The sequence below is a fragment of the Mustela nigripes genome, chromosome 12 (assembly GCF_022355385.1).
Source record: "Mustela nigripes isolate SB6536 chromosome 12, MUSNIG.SB6536, whole genome shotgun sequence".
NCBI lineage: Eukaryota > Metazoa > Chordata > Mammalia > Carnivora > Mustelidae > Mustela > Mustela nigripes.
In genome coordinates, this window is record NC_081568.1 from 104,355,032 (window position 1) to 104,376,467 (window position 21,436).

A 21,436-nucleotide genomic window follows, 5' to 3' on the forward strand; every position below is an offset into this window, starting at 1 on the left:
TATCTTTTGGGCTTTTAACCAAGAATGTACTTTTTAATCAAAAATTAAAATAAAATCATGCCCAAGCATTCTACCCAGGGTATCAGAGAAGCGAAGCTGATGTTGATTGTTCCATAATTGATTTGGTTCCCTCTCTTGCAGCACCCTCCACCCCTGTAATCCGTGCCGAGGACTGTACGGTGTGTTGGAACATGGCCACCATCCGATGGCGGCCTGCCAACCCAGAGGCCACTGAGACCTATACTCTGGAGTATTGTAGACAGCACTCTCCAGAGGGTGAGGGACTCAGGTAAGGATCTTCTCCTCAGGAGACCTCACCTCTCCATGGGGAGAGCCCAGGGTGCCTGGAACTCAGCTGAAGCTCCTAACCTGACTCTGAGCTTCGGCTCACGGAGGGAGAAAAGCATCCTAAAATCTTGCTAAGCTAATTAAACTATTGACTTGATTTGCAACTCCATCACTATTCATCAATGAACTCCAAGTTTGTAATAAAACACATGCTACAATGCAGAATAAAGACTCCCTTGTAAGAAAAATGTATGCATATTTTAATAAGATGGAACATTCTTTGAGGTATATTTAACTTGAGTCGTTAGACAGGATTTATGCATATTTCATGCACTTTTTAGTAGTTATATCAGAATAGATACATCTAACTCAGGAAACTAATAGTGAGCTTGTATATAATGTAAATCTGTGTCTCCTTGATGTATTGGTAATATAAAGGAGCTAATTATATAAATATTGTTATAGAGACATACCTGCCTCTCTAAGAGCATGAAGGTTCTAAAGAGATTTTGCCAGGAAAAAAGAAATGGGAAGCTCTTTCACTAAACTTATAAAGCTTTAAATTTATCATTCAAGGGCTGTGCATCCTGGGGACATTTGGTAAATGTTAATTTATTTACTGAGATGATGATTTCTTGGCCTATAATCCATAGCAATAGAGCAACTTCATCTTCCAGGGCGCATATTCAGATCATTATTAATAATGCTCATTTTTAAAAAAAAAAAAGATTTTATTTATTTATTTGACAGAGATCACAAGTAGGCAGAGGGGCAGGCAGAAAGAGAGAGGAAGGGAAGCAGGCTTCCAGCTGAGCAGAGAGCCCAATGCGGGGCTCCATCCCAGGACCCTGAGACCATAACCCGAGCCGAAGGCATAGGCTTTAACCCACTGAGCCACCCAGGCACCCCTATAATGCTCATGTTTTAATAGTGGCATTTTAGGTTTTTTTTTTTTAAATGAAGTTTACTGAAAAAAACTATTTTGGTAGGAGATAAAACTTAGAAATAATGGTATGGAATTAGACAGCTCTTTAATAAAGTGTATTATTTAAGCCCTTGATTATCTACATGATCAGTCAACAACTATTTATTTAGTTATATGAGGTTTCATATGACTGAGCAATAATTATAGCTTCTTTCAAGTAGGTGAAGACAGGCTTCATAAAATAATGATCAAAGATGAATTAATGTCGAGCATATGGGTGGGATGTAGGCATTTCAGCAGAAGTGAGAATGTAGTAAATGTACAAAAAACCAACACCTCTGTTAATGTGCCAAATGCTGGATGACAGGCTTCAGTAATTAGCAAACAGAGGAGAGGTAAACTCTGACCAAGATGGGATGGGAGAAAAGGAGAGAGAAGGAGGAGAAAAGGAGGGAGAGAGGGAGATAGAGACAGAAGAGATTATAACTGACTTTTATTAAGCATTTACTATGTGCAAGTCACTGTCTTCAATGCTTTATGCCCATTGCCTTATTTAATTCTTATAGGAAGTCTGAGAGAAAGCAGACACTTTGGGAGGGTACTCAGCTAGTGAGTAACAATCAGGATTCAAACCCCATTTTGTCAGAGTTCAAAGTCCAGGCTGCTAATTCCTCTTTAATGTCACAAAGTGGAGTCTTGGGCCTTCTCCCCAAAGCTCTTGGTGTCCTGAGAACCCTGCCCAAGTCCCTGGGAATCTCTCCCTTTGCTCTTCACCAGCAGTGAGGAAAACCCAGTTCTTTCTGAGGCAAAAACAGACTGTTAAGGAGTGCTCTGAAATGACTCATCCTTGTCATGGTATCGTCCCCAGCTGGCATTTGCATAAATAATATCAGCACAGTGGATTCTTAAATCAGCAAAGATCTAGAAACCCTGAAACCCAGTAGCCATCTCACTAAAGGAACTATGATGTCACCTCATAAACATGGCTACAAGGGGAAGGGAAAGGGGGAGCTGGAGGGGGAAATGTCCTTCACGGAGGGTCTTCAACGTTTCAGGAACTGGGCAAAATCTCATCCAGCCCTCTCACCAATCCTAAGAGGTAGGTGAGGTGATGATCTCCATTAAGTGAGATTCAAGGAGGTTCAATAAATTGGCGAAAGTATTAAGTGATGGAATGCGCATTTGAAGTCAGGATTCAAACTCAGATCTGTCTTATTCTCTCCATTAGTCCTAAACCTTGAGTTACTACATAGACTGAGTTAGTACACGGAGTTAGCATAAGTTATTGTGAATCCGTAGTTTCTTTTGTCACAGGGAAATCATAGATTTAAAGAGAGAATGCAGTACCATTATTTAAAACTTCTTTGATCAGTGATTTTCTTTTTCCTGATCACCTCGGGACCCTCAAAATAAAACAAAAAACATAATGTTCATTTTGTATCAACACTGATAATACATTCCAAACAAATCCTTCTATCGAAGCCCAAGAAAACAATGACAGTTCCATTTGTAGGGAAAAAAATGGCCACCCGCTAATTTTATGAAGACAAAAGTTGAGCTAATTAGAGCAGGAGGCTTGTCATTAGTTTATTCTGTCTGAGACTTTGCCAGTGGATTCATTTTAATTTTTCCGGTTAAAGGAGAGCATCTGAGAGGTTGGATAAGCAGAAGCTCCTGGAAGTTAAAGAACAATACAAGGACCCTCTGTTACTGAATGGATGTAGTGCAGCAAGTTTAAGGTGAAGGGAAATTCCACTTGCAGGGCCTTGTTGACAGTTCGGAACTGTGTTGGAGATGGAGCTGTTTTCCAGTTAGGTGCTAAAAGACTCCTCAGTGCCTGGAGGTGGAATGGTATGTCTAATCCACAACCCAGGGATGACTCTCCAGCCTCTGGAGCCCTACTGAGTCTGACAGAAAAATTAATTTCTTGAAGCAAGCATGAATTTGTGGGCCACAAATTGCTGCCCTGTTCCTTTGCTAAGTCGATTGCTGAGGTACCGTATTAGAGCCATCCCCCATCAATACAAAAGGCTCAATGTCTTATACCCCAGGTTAGCATCAAGGGACTGGAATAATTCATCCTTAATCTCAGAGGCCCAGAACTGCAAAACTCATTTGTATGTCTTTTGGTTCTCCAATTTAAGACTTCCAGAAGGAAGGAAAAGTCTGCTCTTGGGGAGTGGCCATGTGCCTTAGTCTTTCAACTATCTGGCTCTTAAAATCAACTTGAAAGCATTCCTTATGGGATCAGAGGGTTCAGAACTCTATAAATTATTAACTATCATCCATATTGCTCTATCTCTAGCATAACAACTCTACACAGCTAGTCAGATAGTAGAACTGATAAAGAAATTTAGAATTTTATCACCTCTAGTCAACAAATGCAAACAATCCCTACTGTTGGAGTCTATTAGAACCACATTCTTCACCTCGATTTTTTGCACAGCAGTGCATAATTAGAGTTATTTTGTGTCCTGGAAAGAACAGCAAGCCAAGAGTTGTCTGATCCCACTCACTTGTTGGCTCTATGAAGGGATCATTATGAAAATTTGCAGCCTCCGTGTCTGACAGTATCTGGTATATTGTAGCTACTCAATAAATATGTGTTACCTAAAAGGGTTAATATCATTGGTTCTGGGTTTTATCCAAAAACCCTATACTAAACCAGATTCAAAAATTGATCCAGAGGTCACTGGACTAAGGGGAGATCAAAGATTACTTCTTATGATGGAGCTAGGTTGGCTGGGTGAGGACGGGGACCTTATCTGTGTGGATATTCAATAAAGGTCTGTTTAATGAATGAATGAGAGGGTGAATCAGGGGCATAGACAAACTTCTTTTGGCTTTGCCACTCTCACGTCATCTGACTGGTTAGAATCTCTGGCCTAATTGATTTAGGAGAGCTGAGGACTAACTGAGTTCATATCTCTCACCCCCAATCCCTGAAAAGACAGACAGCCTTATGGGCTCTGGTCTGGAATAGGAAGAGAAGTTGAAAGGAAATGAAAAGAACAGAGAAAGGGATGAGTAATAGGAACAGATACACACACACACACACACACACACACACACAGGGCATTGATTACCCTTTAGATTGGGGAATCTGATTTTGGCTGCCAGAACAGAAACACATTCATCCTTAGACCTGCATTTGTTCTCCCTGTACGATGGCCTCTAAATATTCTGATTTAAGATCAAAGGTGCTGGTTGAACTCTTATGGTGAGTGTTTATATGGAATGAGCCTACTGAGCCCCAAATTCCATGATGTGGTATCTGAAATAACCAAGCAATTGCCTCCATCCCATAATCCTCACAGAATACACATTTGCATATTTTTGTGTGTGGGCACTGTGGCTGGGTCCCAGCAGTCGGCCCCTGTTGGGATTGGGGGTGGGCGGGAGTGACAATCCCTGGCTTGTGTGTGGGGGCTGAGGGAGCTCCTACTCACCCTTTCCTGTTTTTCTTTGAATGCTCTCCTCAGGTTGGGTGGGCTCAAAACACTTTCAAAAATTTTCCACCACTCGGCTGTTTCCTCAGCTGTTCTGTCTCTCCTGTGTGGAGAGAAGTCAGCAGAACTGTGGGTGGAGGAGGGAAAACTGAGAGAAATATAGTACAGGGATTAGCTGTGTGGGCTGTGCAGAGAGAAGCTGTGTACTGAATGACAAATCTGTGAGACTCAATACACCACAAAAGTAGTCGGTAGTGAACTTCCTGCTCCCTTCCCTGGCTGAGGCTATAGGGGTGTGGAGACTTTCTCTGGGTCCCCTTCCCCAGAAGCATCATGAGGGTTGGCTGGGCTCTGGGTGCTGGGCCTGTAAGCTCACATTCTTCCTGCTTCTGGCTTTCAGGGCCACACGTGGTAGGGCAGGAACAGAAATGTCTGTCACAGTTGGGTTTTCCAGCTGGGGACACCTGCTGCTCTGTCTGTGTAATAAGGACAAATAAGGGCGAGTTTTCTAATGAACTTAGTTACCTGAGCAGGAGATGAAGAATCCCAGCATTTCTTTCTTTTTAAAAAAAACTTCGTACTAAGTTTTCAGCTGGATTGGTGATGACCAAAGATCGGCAGCAAATGATTTGACCTTCACAACCTGTGGACGGAGGAGGCAGTTATTCCTGCCCCATGCTTGCTTCTTGGGGTGACAGGAGATCACTGACATGAATGGGTCCAAATTCATAAGGATTTAAGGACTAATAGCCAGTCTTTTTGTGGTATTGTTTTCCTGACCCAGGTGATAACCCTCAGCAGGGAACCCTTGGGAGAGCGAGCTGTAGGATGATTTCCAACCCCCCAACCCAGTATTCTTGACATTCAGCTTTTCCTAAATGAAATCTTTCTTCCCAAATGCATCTGACTTAACTGTAATTATTTAGAATCCTATACACCTTCTGGTTGTATAGTAAAACTTCAGTCAATGAAAACCCAGGCTGTTCCTTCACTTCTAGCTTATGTTCTGTCAATTTCCACCAGTATTCAAGTTGTTCACATTAAAAGACCCAGACATAATAGAACCACTAGAAACAATCCTGGAGAACAAGAGATCATTCAGGGGAGAGGAGACTATATCGGAAAGTACAGGTTAAAAACCGTAGCTCAATGGAACAGAAAATTTAAATCTGAACTTCCTGGTAGCTAAGGTGAAAACAGGAGAGAGGGGGAGACAGCAAGAGGGAGAAAGAAAGAGATTACATAACTCATCTTTTTATAAAAAGGAAGCATAACATTTCACTAGGAGACAATTATATTTCTTGACATTCAGCCCTAAGATGAATTTTTCATGTAGATCTTTATATAAGGGCTATTGAACAAGATAATAGTGATTGTCTTTTAAGAGCAGTTTTACAAAAGATGCAAAAACATTCCTGATGTAATCATTTATAAACTGGATCTGAAAGCATGAAGTTAAATCACCATTCTGGGCAGGCAGTTCTATGGGGATCTCAAGTAATTGTCCACATATGTGGCCTTGGAATGGTAAAGGGGAGCTTCGAGAATCCAGAGGAATGGATGTTACTAGGCTCCTGGGATTCTCTGCCTGAAATAGAAATGGTACCATTCAGGCTCTGGAGGGGAACTACAGAGAAAACAAAAATCCAGGATCATTCTTCTGGAATCCTTTGGCTCACTTGGATTTTGTGAGAAATCTAATTACAGGAAAGTCTAAGTCCCGTGGTTGGCAGCATTCACCCTTGTGTTTCTATCCTATTATGAACTAATAGTGATGTTTAGTTAACCCTGAATCTTATAATATCCTCATTTACCAGAAGAAATATAGTCCTGTTCAAAAATTATTTACATAGTTTTAAGAACAAAAATCAGTATATAAAGAAAGAATCTTCTTTTTCTTAACCCTGATTTAACCATAATGTTTCATCTTAAAAAGTTCCATGTTTACAGGTAGTTAAGCCTTTTTAAAATGGCTTCCCTCGGCAAGAGTTAGTTTTTGCATTTAGTGTTGCTTATGTTCTGGGAGATTTTCCTTCTTTTTCCTATTCCCCCTCCCCCCTCTCCTCACCCCACTTATCATGAGTAAGTTTCCCAAACCCAGCTGATCATAAAAATCACCTGGGCTGCTCTTCTAAGCTTAGATTCTCAGGGCCCCTTAAGAGGTTCCAATTTGAAGGTCTCATGTGTCCACATGGGTTTGGGAAATGCTACTTTACTGGTCCAGCAGTGTACCCTGTTCACAGTTCACATTAAAGGTTGTTGACTGCCTGGCTCAATGTGGGTGCAACCAATCGGAATGCTAGCAAGAACCCACTGTGTTTTTTAACAAACAATTCCTATTGAACCATCTGTTGTGCATTGCAGTGACAGCACCATCCGTAGGCTGCTTCCAGCAGTAATGGCACTGGATTCCTCCATATTGTTTGTACACACACCGCCCCCCCCCCCCGCCTCCTCTGGGGAGAAAACATACTTAAATCTAGGTGTTAGACATGGCAGTGCGGATGCTGTCACTCCTCAGGGTTACCAGCCCCTCAAATGACCTGAAGCTCATGTGCACTCCTTGCTTTCATTCCACACAAATTATCAAATTATCAAGTTAGGAGAGAAGCCACTCTACAAAATTCAAATTAATGTGTGTTCCTCAAACACATCCAGTGAACTCCTGAGCTTATAATACAGCTCTAAAAGTAAATTATTTAATTGATTTTGGGTAATATGTACATATAGTATAAATTCAGAGATACAAAAGGGATACAGAGGAAGTGAAGTCTCCTTTCTATTTATCTGTCACCTACTCAGTTTTTCTCCCTAGAGGCAATTACTCTTTTTTTTTTTTTAAGATTTTATTTATTTGACAGAGATCACAAGTAGGCAGAGAGGCAGGCAGAGAGAGAGAGAGGAGGAAGCAGGCTCCCCGCCGAGCAGAGAGCCTGATGTGGGGCTCAATCCCAGGACCGCGAGATCATGACCCGAGCCAAAGGCAGAGGCTTCAACCCACTGAGCCACCCAGACACCCCAGAGGCAATTACTCTTACCTGATTCATATTTATCCTTTTAGGTAGTCTGTGCTTATACAAACATCTGTATTTTTTTCAACAAATGATAACTTCCTATAGATATTTCTGCCACCTTGCTTTTCTTGTTTAAAATATTTCTTGGTGAGAATCCTATACCAGTGCATATAGAATGGCCTCCATTTTAAAAACAATTCTATTATATTCTGTTTTAAAAATATAATTTGATTTATTTGACCAATTGGAAGGTACTTAAGTTGTTTCCATTTTCTTGCTGTCACAAACAATGCCTCAGAAAAAAACCCCTTGTATATCATTTCACACATGTACCAGGATATATGTAAGATAAAGTCCTAGAAATAGGGGTGCCTGGGTGGCTCAGTGGGTTAAAGCCTCTGCCTTTGGCTCAGGTCATGATCCCAGGGTGCTGGGATCAAGCCCCGTACCAGGCTCTTGACTCAGCAGGGAGCCTACTTCCTCCTCTCTCTCTCTGCCTACTTGTGATCTCTATCTGTCAAATAAATAAATAAGATCTTTTAAAAAAAGGTCCTAGAAATAAATATATTAAGGTATGTACATTTTGGATTTTGATAGCTATTACCAGACTGTTTCTATAGAGGCTATACTTGTTACATATAGGCTAGCAGCTTACAAGGGTGCTTCCCTACCTACACAGGGTATGATAAAACTTTTGATCTTTGCACTTGATAGGTAGAAGGTGGAATCTTATTATAATTTCAGTGTGTATTCCTGTTATTAGGTTGAACATCATTTCATGTTTCAGAACCCCGTACTTTCTTTTCTGTGAACTGCTCATTTCCTATACCCACTTTTTTCCTGTTTAACTTATTGATTTGTAGAACCTCTTTGTTTTTTAAAGAACATTAGTCCTCATCTACAACATGAGTTGCAAATTTGTTTTGAAAATTTTTTGCCATGGATATTTTTTATTGATGTATAGTTGACATACAATATTATATTAAGTTCAGGTATATAATACAGTGATTCAACATTTATGTTGAATAAATGTTCACCTTATGAAGTGATCACAATAAATCTAGCTATCATCTGTAAGCATGCAAAATTATTACATACTATTAGCCACATTCCCTTTAGTGTTCACTGTATCCTCATGTCTTAGTTATTTTATAATCAGAAGTTTGTACCTTTTCATCTCCCTCCCCTAGCTCCCATCCCATCGCAACCTGGTAACCATCCGATTGTTCTCTGTATTTATGAGTCTGTTTCTGTTTTGCTTTGTGTGCTCACTTTTTTTTTAAGATTCCATATATAAGTGAAATTGTATGGTATCTTTCTCTGTTTGACATATTTCACTTAACATTATACCATCTAGCTCTATCCATGTTGTCATAAATGACAAGATCTTATTCCTTTTTATGACTGAATACTATTCCAGTGTGAGCTATATCTGTATCTATGTCTAAATCTATACAGAGATATATGTCACATCTTTTGTAATCCATTGATGGACACTTAGGTTGTTTCTATATCCTGGCTATTGTAAACAATGCTGCAGTGAACATGAGGATACAGATATCTTTTCAAGTTAGTGTTTTTGTTTTTCTTTGGATAAATACCCAGAAATGAAATTGCTGGATGGTATGGTAGCTCTGTTTTTACCTTTTTAAGGAAATTCCGTACTGTTTTCCATAGTGATTGCACCATTTTGCATTCCCACCAATAGTGTAAGGGGGTTCCCCTTTCTTCACATCCTCACCAACACTTGTTATTTCTTATCTTTTTGATACTAACTATTCTAACAGGTATGAGTGATAGCTCACTATGGTTTTGATTGGCATCCCTATGCTGATAAGTGATGCTGCATGAGCCATGGATAGTTTTAAATGTTAATTTAGTAGAATTTATCAATCTCTTTTGAAAATGTCTTTAATTTTTGTCTCATATTTAAAAATTGTCTCCCTCTTATGTTTTCTGTAGTATCCAATGATTTCATATTTTTATTAACACATAATGTATTATTTGCCACAGGGGCACAGGTCTGTGAATCATCAGGCTTACACACTTCACAGCACTCACCAGAGCACATACCCTCCCCAGTGTCCATCACCCACCCTCTCCATACCACCCCTCCCCCCAGGAATCCTCACTTTGTTTTATGAGATTAAGAGTCTCGGATTGTTTGTCTCCTTCCCAATCCCATCTTGTTTCATGAGCCAATGATTTCATTTTTAGAAACTAGATCTTTTATCATCTGAAATTTATTTTAGTAGAAAGTGTGAAATTAGTAATCTAACTTTATTTTTTTTTAGTATGGCTATCCAGCTGTCCCACTAAGAAAACCTATCATTTCCCCTTCTGATTTGGAATACTTCCATTATTATACACTCAAAACACTGTGTTTGGCTCTATTCCTGACCTTTAGAATGTGTAATCTGTTCTACTGCCCCATCTACTTATGTCCCAGTTCCATGCAGTTCTTATTATCATAGCTTTATAATTTAGAATTCTTGGTAGATTAGGTTGCCCCTGCATGAATTTTTTTTTTTAAGATTTTATTAATTTATTTGAGAGAGAGAGAGAGAGAGAGAGCACAAGTAGGGAGAGGCAGAGGAAGAGGTAGAAAGAATCTGAAGCAGACTCCACACTAACCGCAGAGCTTGAGGCGGGGCTCTATCCCAAGACTGTGAGACCATGACCTGAACTGAAACCAAGAGCAGGATGCTTAACTGACTGAGCCACCCAGGCACCCCTATGACTTTTTTTTTTTTTTTCTTTTAACCACTTGTCTCTAACTCCAACTTAAGGGAATGATTTTAGTATTTTCCCATTAAGCATTAGGTCCTGATGGTTTTTTAGTTCATAAAGACCCTTTTCAAGTCCCATGGGAAATGATTCTTGCCCCACTGTGCATGGTGAATTGTGTCAAACTTTTCAATTGTGCCTTGCAAAAACAAAAGAATGAAAGGTCTCGAGCTATGAAGGCCTTCATAATATTGGGCAGACATTGCCTTCTGGTGGCCTTCACTCAATAGCCTTTTGAAACAACAGAAGAGGGAAACGGTCTCATTTATGATTTCAGATTTCTGAGGAGACAGTGGATCTCCTTGAAATAGTTTTTCTCTACTTTATAGCATTGGAGTTAAACAAGTGTCCTATGTTCTACCAATGGAGAGACAAGCAGGGTGAGTCTTTCAAAGGCCTGTTGGGCACAGAGCACTAGGATTGTGCTTTGTGGGATGCTTATGCTTCACCAGCAATCAGCTAATTGTTGATGAGTCAGGGTTTCTACATGCTTCCTGGCCTTGGTGTTCCTGGAAACTCTACATATAGTGCCATCCCTTTCCACTGTACTGTGGACTTGTAGGGAGAATTCCACACCTATGACCCAAAGTGACTCCATTCGAGTCACATTTCTTACTCTCTTTTGAATTTTATTCTTGGCATAAGCCTTCTAACAGAGTCACATCAGTCTATTACTGATGAGGCTAACATCCCTTCTTACCTAAACACCACGAACCTGCTGTGATTCCATCTGTGGTGTCATCACTTCCCTCAACTTGGATATTCTTTGAATATCAGTCCTACTGAAAACTATACTTTGAATAAGGCATGTGGATTGAGTTGCAGTTATGACATTTTTGGTTTTGAAATTAAATTTTTTTGTGGAAGGGTACCACTCTTCAGATTTCAAATTCCAAAATTTTGAAGTTTTCATTTGGCTAAAAAGTAGGGAGAGCTAGTATGAGGACTTTTATGATGTTAAAGTGAGGTCAGACAGAGAAAGACATGGAAATAAACCATTTGTATGTGAGCTTTTGTTCCTGGTGCTAGAGCATAAGATGGCAACTTGTCAATAATAGTATTGGACATTTCATGTTACTTTGGTTCTCCTGCCTGGTGCTTTTGTTTCCCAGATTCAGTGAGGGCATTGTGTGTATCTGTCAAGTCTGCATGACCTGTTCACATACTGAAAGCAGGATCTGATCCCATATTCTGACTTCAATACCCTGTAAACCTTTATTCTTTCAACGAGTGATAAGACATAGGATGCAGTTGACTATATATATGGAATTCTTTCCTTGACAAACTTACTAAAACTGACAAGCAAATACTCACCCCCAAATCAGTACTTTTGGTATTTAACAAAACAAAGACAGCATGTTATATCCCTTCCCTGGAGTTGAAATTTCCTCACCTAGTCTTGCCTCTTCCCCCCACCCGCCTCGAGCTTCCAGGTTATATGGCCTGAGCACGTGATAAGTGATTGATAGACATTTGTTTAATGGCTAAATGAAGTAAATTCAGTTCAGGCGCAAGTATGCTTATGGACACAATAATTTTACTGCTTCTTATAATGAATGTACTGTTAGACCCTCTCTTCAGTCATCAATTCAAATAAGATAAGCAATACATTCACCCCAGGATAATATTCTAGATATCAGTCAGGAATTACATTCTCAATCACAGGACATGGTTTTTCATTAACTAACTGAAGCATAATTAGTTGTCACTGAACATGTGGCTCAATGATTCTGGCGTGGCTAAACATAGTACTGCAGAGGGCCTGGTTCAGGTGGTAGGTTCTGAAATAACAACCAATAACATTTGAGGAGTTTCCAGCCGCCTCCTCCACACAGGACATTAAATGGCACATGCGCAAATAGACCCTGTCTGCTCCCCGCCCCTACCCACTTATTTCTGAGGAACAACCTGGGTGTTTTTTCACTTTTAGACTTGGTGGGGGCGGGCACCTTGACTTTTCTGCTTTTAAAAACCTTTCAATTAGTTTGCTTTCTCAATCAATGATGCTTTTCCTCCTTTTTCTGATTCTCCGTAGTGTTCTCTAAGGCAGTGTATTGAGAAACCAAATAGTCAACAGAAGTAGAAGTGACCTGAAGAAAATCTTTGATTCTGACGCTTTTGTAGTACATCTGTTAATAACAAAGCAACATTTGTTAATAACAAAGCAGAATGAAGACAAACAAGCAAAGAAATGGATTGAGAAAAACCCTATCCTCCTGAGAATGAACAGGAAGGATGTTGTACTGTTGTCCTCACTGACCATTATCCAATGCACAGCTCTGGGGAACAGGGCCCAGGCACTAGTGATCAGGGTAGGAATTCTTTCATTAGTAAGGAGCCTACCTCGTAACTGTATCCAAAGACTCTCCAAATGGAGGCTGAAAAAAATGAGCAGTTGTGTAACTTATCTGTACAGATGCTCTAGGCCATAATATCCTGCAGATTAAAGAGACTAGAAAAGAGGCACAAGACTACTTAAGTTCCCCCCCGGCAAGTTCAAGGAGCTCCATGTTCAAATGCTTCAAGTCTTTGTGTTTAAATGGTTTGGCTGTGACACACTGCCGCCAATTAGACACTAATACCAGCCGTTTTATTTTAATATACATGGGAGATTTAGATATAGCAACTTTGGAAATTTTACTTGGCAATTAGAACTGTCTTTTCTTGCTAGGATTAAGTGTATTTTAAAAGATACAGTCTTCTTTAGGGATCTTTTGTTTCTGTTAACTTTAGTGGCTTTGGTATGATGGCCATGTACAAAATCATCACTCACCTTAAGTTTTCTGCTCTTCCTGATCTGCTAATTAGATAATTTGCATCCTTTATATTACTGATTGGTTTAACATCATCTTAATCCGGAAGTGCTTCTTAGGCAAAAATTGATAAAGAAAATAATATATTCTTAGAGACTCATTAACCACAAAATTAGCCTGTCTTCTGAATTTAAAAAAAGGTTTGGTTCATTTCAAAGAGCATTCTAGAAGGCATATATTGGACAAAAGTTGACAAAGGTAGAAGTGATTTGACAAAGTAGTCTTAGTGGACCATGACCATTTTAGAGAATCTGACTTGCTAACTCAGTGGTCGCCAAAAGGAAAAATAAGTTATTTCTTATTAATAAAAAAAGTTCATTCATGACAGGATTGAAATATGAAGAGTTGTTTAGCCTGTGACCTAATATTTAAAATTATTTCTCTTTGGTGTTTAGATCATTCTCTGGAATTAAAGGACTCCAGCTGAAAGTTAACCTCCAACCCAATGACAATTACTTTTTCTACGTGAGAGCCATCAATGCATTTGGGGCAAGCGAGCAGAGTGAAGCCGCTCTCATTTCCACCAGAGGTACTTTCTCCTTCACCTGCACACAACTGCTTCCAAGCCTTTCTGTTCCTTCCCTTCTACCAGCTAGAGAAGACACTCGAGAAGGCCACTTCTTAAAGCCTCAAACGCCTCAACCTCTTGGCAGTCCTAGGTTTTTGGCATGAGGATCCAAGATGGATCAAAGACCAAGATGTTTCTTTTTCTGATTTAAGAGGTTTTTATCTTTGGCTACCCATTAGCAATCAGGCAGGGTACTTAAAAAATACTGATGCCCAGGCCCCACTCCTGGAGTCCCTGATCTAACTGATCAGGAGATGGTCTCTGACATGTTCTTAATCCCCCCAGAGGACTCTTGTTTGGCTTACAATATGCTATAATTAGTGGGTATGTTTTGAGTGTATGTTGGCAACAGTGGAATGGGGATATTCTTCTTTTATTACACGGTAGACTCGATGAACAAGCTTCCAGTATTATTCTTCTGTTTCTTTTTGGTGCTTAGCCCATGGTTTGTGCCAATTAATGTTTGTTGAATAAAAGAATGAATAACTTAAGGAAGCGATAAAGCTGTTCAGTGACATTTTGGAGAAAATAGCCAAACGATGCCAATAAAAAAACTGCTTGGCTGTTCTCAATTATTGTGAAAAGAAGAGAGAAATGGAAAGGTGATCATTGTCTTATCTTATCCTCGACCCAAAGATGGCAGAAGATTGAGGATGGTACATTAATTGATTTGCTTAACCAGCCAAACCTTGTTCCCATGCCTTGTCCGTGAGGTGCTCAGGGGCAGCCTGATGTCTATGAGAGAAGAAATGAGGGCTGCTTGTCCAGAAATATTCCCCCCGGTCCCAATATGGTGCCTGCACCTTTCGTTGTTAGAACTGCTCCTGTAGCTTACACCAGCGCACGTGCAACTGGAAGGTGCATGTGGATCTCCGGAAGAGCTTGTTCAAGGGCAGATCTGGTTCAGTAAGTCTGGGACAGGGCCAGAGATGCTGCATGTGTAGGCTAGTCTCTGGGTGATGTAGATGTTGTTGGTCCAAATGAACCAGCATAGCAGAGGGCAGACCTGCAGCCCCAGCTAGAAGTAAGGAGCCACTGGCATTCAGGCATGCCTTAGCATGGATGAGATTTGCAGCCAGTGGGTCTGAAAACCCTGAGTGGGGCCTTTTGGCATCAGGGGAGAGGGAGAGTAAGGTCTAAAATGCAGTGCCATGACCCAGGGACAGCACTTACTGTTGCGATAACGTTATAATCTTATTTTTCTTCACTGCGACAGGAACCCGATTTCTTCTGTTGAGAGAAACAGCTCATCCTGCTCTCCAGATTTCCTCAGATGGGACAGTGATCAGCTTCACCGAGAGGAGACGATTGACAGAGTAAGTAGGAGGAGGAAGCCTCTTGCTTCTCAACGGGAAAGTCTACCGACATGCGTCCCTCTGCTGTGGCCTCCCTGGGTATATCCTCAATTTAACGGTCATGCCTCGGAGTATGGTGTCAAATATCAACACGAGCACACCCGTAGGGTTTGGTTTTGGTTTGCCACTAGGGAAAATAAGACAGTAGTTCCTAAGCTGGAGCCCGTGTCAATATTTGTATTGCAAACACAGGCACAGATGGTTTAGTTTAAAACATATGCTCTTTTCAGGTACCATCTCTGGTTTAAATAAAAACAAAAACAAAAAACAAAAACAAAAAACAGTCTAGGCTAATTCTTCTTTTATTTTGAATAGGAAACCAGGTTTTGTATCCAGCCATTTGAAAAGGGTTAGTGGACAATGACATTCTGTTGAGTTTCTGCCATCTTTGGCCACACAAGACTTTCAGATTTTCAGACTTTCTTATCCCTCCCCACCTGATAGTTCCCACAGAAAAAGAGCATTAAAGAGCTAAAAGGTGAGGGCACCCTGGGGAGATGGATCTGCACTTTTTGCCAGCAGTCTCTCATGGTCACTTGGAGGGTCAGAACGGTCACAGGGGAGAAAGTCGGTGAGAGGCTTTGGAAAAGTGTAACCGATGTGAGCCCCAGCCAGCCGTGGGTGCTGAGGTGCTCCAGTGTGGCTGCCCACGAGCCCCACCCCCCCTGTTTCGGCTGAGTTGCACAGTTCTCCTCTCAGGTGGCTCCTAACCTATAGGAGTAGCCTGGCTCAGGGACCACCTGCTCCTAGAAGTCTTCTCTGGGCCTTGGTGCCCTTTGATCTTTTCCATGAAAAGGTCTGAGCATATGTGGAGTCATTTCTCAGCCACTCTGTCTTGAACATTCCTCCAGCGGCAGCCCTGTCTTCTGTGTCTTTGAATCCCCCCGAATCTAGCATGGGGCCTTCAAAATGGTCGGTGCCAAAAAATAGACAAATAAGTGAGTTCTGGGGGGGAAGGGGATGATTTAAGAAACCGATCGGCCTTTCCTGTCTTCCTCTGATTTTTCAAAAAATCAAAAAGAAAAGAAATAGACTGTAAGTTGATAAGAGCACATAGATAGTAACTGATGACAACTGTAATGTATCTCATAGAATTTTTATCGATTAGTAACCCATAAAGTAGCTCATAAATATCAGGCAACAGTCTGTGCTCAGGGAGCAAGGGGCTGTCAGTTTCCATCTCCTTAGACAGAGGTTATTGGGTAAAGACATGAGAAAGTGAAATACATTCCTTTGCAATAATCATTTTCTCATCTGTTAAAAAGGAGAGGGTGCTGACTATTAACATAGGTTAGATTAAAAGCGCTTTCTTGCTGTCTCAGCCATTTCAAAGCAGAATGGAGCCATTCATGCAAACAAGGTCACCCATCTGCAGTCCAGAATGCTTGGGTTCATTTCACAGTTCCTATTCTAAAAATATCTAAGGTGAGACAGAAGGAGACCTTTCACCAAACTCTCAGGTGCACCTGCATCTGAAGAGGCCACAGTTCTCAAGACTGTTGACTACAACTTCTACCATGCCCTCATCACACCTGCTCAGTTCTGTGCTCTGCTGTGGCCTCCCCGGAGGTCTTGCTGCCCCTCCTTCGGTCTCTGTGTCCAGTAAGGTCGGCAAACATGGGAACTCGCTGCTAAAGAAGATTTTGGAGACTTTTCCTGCTCCTCCTCCTCCCCAATATCTTCAAGTTTTAGAAAAAACTTTGCAAGTTATGTTCTCTTGGAACTCCCCACCTGCCTCCCTCATATTTCCTCACTCTCCTGGAAAGCAGGAGTAGCCCGTTGGAGGCTAGTCAAGGATGTAGCATACCTGCCTCCCTCATATTTCCTCACTCTCCTGGAAAGCAGGAGTAGCCCGTTGGAGGCTAGTCAAGGATGTGTTTCTAATAATGTGAGCATATTCTGATCATCCAAGCTTGCCTTATTAGAGACTAACACAGACTATGCTTTAAAAAGGAAGCCTTCGGTGCTTATAAGCAGAAATAATCATTCTGGTTATTTCCTGCTTCTTAGCTCCCTCAAGAGATGCAGTGGACTAGACATGCATGTTGTACATGGCAATGGAAGTATGTCAAATGTGTGTTGAGATTTTGTGGCATTCTGTGGTGGTCGAGTCAAAGTTGGGGGCACAAGAAGAAACAGATGTCTTTAGTCAAGTTCCAGCAGTTTCCAAGGATAGAGTCCTGCCTAAAATGTGTGTGACCTAATAAATGTTGGTGTTTATGAGATAAAAGCTGGTGATTCCTGTGCATCTACTTCGTCCACAGAATCCCATCTGTGCTGGGTGAGGAGCTGCCTGCTTGTGGCCAGCATTACTGGGAAACCACGGTCACAGACTGCCCAGCTTACCGACTTGGCATCTGCTCCCATTCAGCGGTACAGGCTGGGACCCTGGGACACGGTGAGACTTCGTGGTACATGCACTGTTCTGGGCCACAGAGGTAAGCCGGAGCACCACCCTCCCTTGTTGGTCAGAGGGTCACAAGTTGATATGTAGGCAGAGGTCTCTGAGGCACCCAACATCTAGAATGCTGCTTTCCTGCCCAGGTCTTAGCCAATCGAGAAAGAAAACAAAAGCATCAAATATACCAAGACTAAACTGTCACTGTGATTACTGAGGAAGCCAATTTTAGTGAATATGGTTCGTACCTGAGGGAAAGGAGGTTTCTTTTCTTTTCTTTCTTTTCTTTTCTTTCCTTCTTTTTTTTTTTTTTTTAAAGATTTATTTATTTGTTTGAGACAGCAATTGTGTGCCTGCATGCGTGCACACCCTTGAGCAATGGCTGAGACAGAGGAAGAGGGAGAGAGAGAATCCTGAGTAGACTCCAAACAGTGTGGAGCCTGATGCGGGGATCAGTCCCATGACCCAGAGATCATGACCCGAGCCCAAACCAAGAGAAGGATGCTTCATCGACTGAGCCACTCAGGCAACGTGGGAAAGGAGGATTCTTATACTGAGCCTTATTAATGGACTTGTGCCCACCTAGACCCCAGGCCCAGCGAGCTTCGGCACCCTGCAGGGCAGAGATGGTCCCTGGAGAAACAAAGAAGGATAGTTGTTCCAGCAGGAAGCTCATACTCCAGAGATAGGGCAAAGGAAGGAAATTCCAGGCCATGCATGGCCAGGTTTTCCTTCTAAAGTCACCTCAGGGAGGAGGGAAGGGACATGGGTAATACAAAAGAGCTCCCTCCACAAAGGAGTCAACAGGAGGGAGAAAAGCAGTCAGTGGGTCCCCAGTACCTTCCCCTCACTGGTGTATATCAGGAATTGGCAAACTATACCCACAGGCCAAATATGACCACCACCTGTTTTATAAAATTTTATTAATAATTTTATTGGAATCCAGTCATCTCATTTGTTCATGTATTGTCTGTGGCTGCTTTTGCACCACAGTGGTGGAGTCTAGTTGTAGCAGAGACCAAATGACCCTCAAAGCCTAAAATATTTATTATCTGCCCCTTTACAGGAAAAGGTTGTTAACTGTTTAGTTGGTTAATGTGAAGAAAGCATAGTCTGTGTTAGTCTCTAATAAGGCAAGCTTGGATGATCAGAATATGCTCACATTATTAGAAACACATCCTTGACTAGCCTCCAACGGGCTACTCACTGGAAGTTCAGTGAAGCCTTTGAACCTGCCCGATAGGCCTTGTGTATCTTGTCAGGGGGCGGTGATGCCTGACTGCTACCTTTTTGTGTTGTGAGGATCACATAAAGTCAGGTACAGGGAAGAGTCTTGAAATGGTAAAGTATCATAAAAATGTGCGGCCTTATCTAAATGTAATGCTTTAAAAAGGAAGCCTTCGGTGCTTATAAGTTTCCAGAAAAGGGCCTGCAGATTGGATTTTGCATATCTCTGGCTGCACATTTCTCCCTGCATCCTCCTGGACACAGTTTGATTTTCTGACATGGTTCATAAGGACACTATCTCCCAGAGCTATTCAAAGTCACATTTCATCAAGCTGGAGCAATTATGATAATTGATGTTCGTTGCTGCGCAATGCTTAAGGACCTAGCCCCTGCCCAGAGTTGAAAATCTCTCAACCCCAGAATTTATAACGAATAGATTTAGAGCTAGAACTAGATAGAGATTCCATAAAAAGTTCCCTAAACACTTGAACCTTTAAAACCCCCAAACCAAAGACTAGCCTCCAGTAACAAATTCCCGGACTCTAGAAAACAGAATTATATCTTGTCAATGGGCTCAACAAGCTTGGTCTTTCAAGCTTAGATTTGGGGCCCTGTGGATTTGGGGAGGAAGCGTGTGCTTACCTGTGTGCTCACAGCACAGAGACATCAGGCCTCAAGTGCTTTCACTTCATGTTTCAAATAGAACACCCCTGGCTTCAGGCACTGTGAGATCCCCTGTGGCAACCCCCTACCTCTGTGTTTCACTTTTCTGGCTTTGTAATTTTAAACCAAACTTGATTACTCTTAACTCTGTTTGCACAGAATCCAAGCTTTAAGATGTCACTATTGGAAAGGAGAAATGGAGAGTCTGGGGACACAGAATCCATGGGAGTTCTTCCAGTCCACTCCTAAACTTTCTCCCCTCAGTCACAGCCTTCTCACTGCTTCTACCAGGTCTACCCCAGCCACCATGCCTGTACCTCCAGGGAGAGGTCTGCACCCATCCCACACTGTCCATTTTGTCACAACTGGCAGATTTTTCTAGAACATCATTTTCATTACATCTCTTGCTTTTTTGCTTCAAAATCTACAAACATCTACAGCGATGCCGTACTCAGGTGGAGCCATGGTAAAGAGAGGGTCTAAGACTAAGGTGACCAGGAAGAGGGATGAGGAGCCCTGGAAGGAGTAGACACCAGGGCCAAATGGGGTCTGTACTTAGTCTGGGCCGGTAGTGAGATTCACAGGGGGTGGGATCACCTGGGCCTGGGAACCCTGGGACAGCAGTTCCAGGGTCACACAAGTGTCTAGTCAGGCTTCTAGATAATCTTTGTTTGAAAACACTCTGGCAGTCCTAGGAAGAAGTGGGGAGATGCTGGACAGGGAGTCTGGCCCCTGACAGACAGGCTTGGTTTCAGACCAGAGAGCAGGTTGGAGAAGGAACTGATATGCTGACTAGGAAATGGAGGCAGATGTAGAGTGGGACAGATTCCAGGCCCTGCAGAACTAGTGGAGCCCAGACTTGGAGAAATGTCTCTCCCCCCTCAGCCTCTATGGTAGGGATTAGTTCAAGGAATGACAGAAGCTAAGCCTGTGAAGACCAGGAGTCTTCTAAGCAGGACTGGGGAAATGGCTTCTTTGAGCATTCCAAACCCCCTAGACCAGTGTTGTGCAATCAGACATTCTGTGAAGATAGAAAAATGGTGTCACAAGTGGCTATTGAATACTTGAAATGTGGCGAGTAGGACTGAAGCACGGGGCACTGAATTTTATTTATGTTTAATTTGAATGTTAGTGGCCTCCTCCTCAGAGTCACTCCATGTCCTCTCCAAACCTTCTCTGAACTCCGAGACCGAGACACTCTCCATGACCTAGGGCCTTGCTTGTTCTGGAGCCTCGTCATTGCTCCTGCTGCCCTTGCTGGTTGGATCTTCCTCTCCCTCTTTCCCACCTATCCAGTTTGGACCTGGAGTATGAGCCAATATTACTGAGTAGGAGCCCCTCTACTCCCAGAGCCTTCCATAAGCGCCCAGCCTACACTGCTGCTCCCAGTGCTGTCAGGCCTCTCATTAGCACAGTACTGAAAAGCTCCTCTGTCACTGAGTGAGCCTTGCTTACTTTCCATCCCTGCGAACTGCAGCCCTATCACACGAGCTCTTATTCTGCAGGACAGCTGCCAACTTGCCATTCCCTAAACACATGTATACTCCAGCTTCTGGGCCTTGAAGCCTGACATCATAGGCCTTAAAGGTCCTTGGCTCTTTCAGCCACATCAGAGGCCCTCACTTGCCCAGAGTCTTAAGGCCCCACCAGCCCCAGGGCTGCTGAGACTCCGCCCCTCAACCTGCCCATCCTCACAGACCTTCCCCTCATCTCCTCCGTGTTTCATTTCTCCCCTTCCCAGCTTTCAGGGCCTCTGTTTCTCAGATTGGCAGGAGGAAACACCAAACTTGCATTACTTTCTGCACAGAGCAATTTAGTTTCTTCTGTTCAGCGATTTCCCCTTCCCAGCCTGGTCTCACACCTTTCCTTCCACAACCACACAGGTCCATGAAATGTGTTTGTGAACACTTTTCCAGTCTGCGCCCTGAGGTGAAGCCTCAGCTTGAGCC

At 42.3% G+C, this 21,436-nt stretch overlaps 1 protein-coding gene across 1 annotated transcript in view; it reads left to right on the forward strand.

Moving 5' to 3' along the window:
• Positions 1-21,436, forward strand: part of CMYA5 (cardiomyopathy associated 5) — an 88,865-nt gene that overhangs the window by 65,769 nt on the left and 1,660 nt on the right. The window contains exons 10-13 of the mRNA XM_059416655.1: positions 142-289; positions 13,672-13,805; positions 15,061-15,160; positions 17,464-17,637. Coding sequence (XP_059272638.1) covers positions 142-289; positions 13,672-13,805; positions 15,061-15,160; positions 17,464-17,637 — 556 coding nt within the window. The remainder of the gene's footprint in view (positions 1-141; positions 290-13,671; positions 13,806-15,060; positions 15,161-17,463; positions 17,638-21,436) is intronic.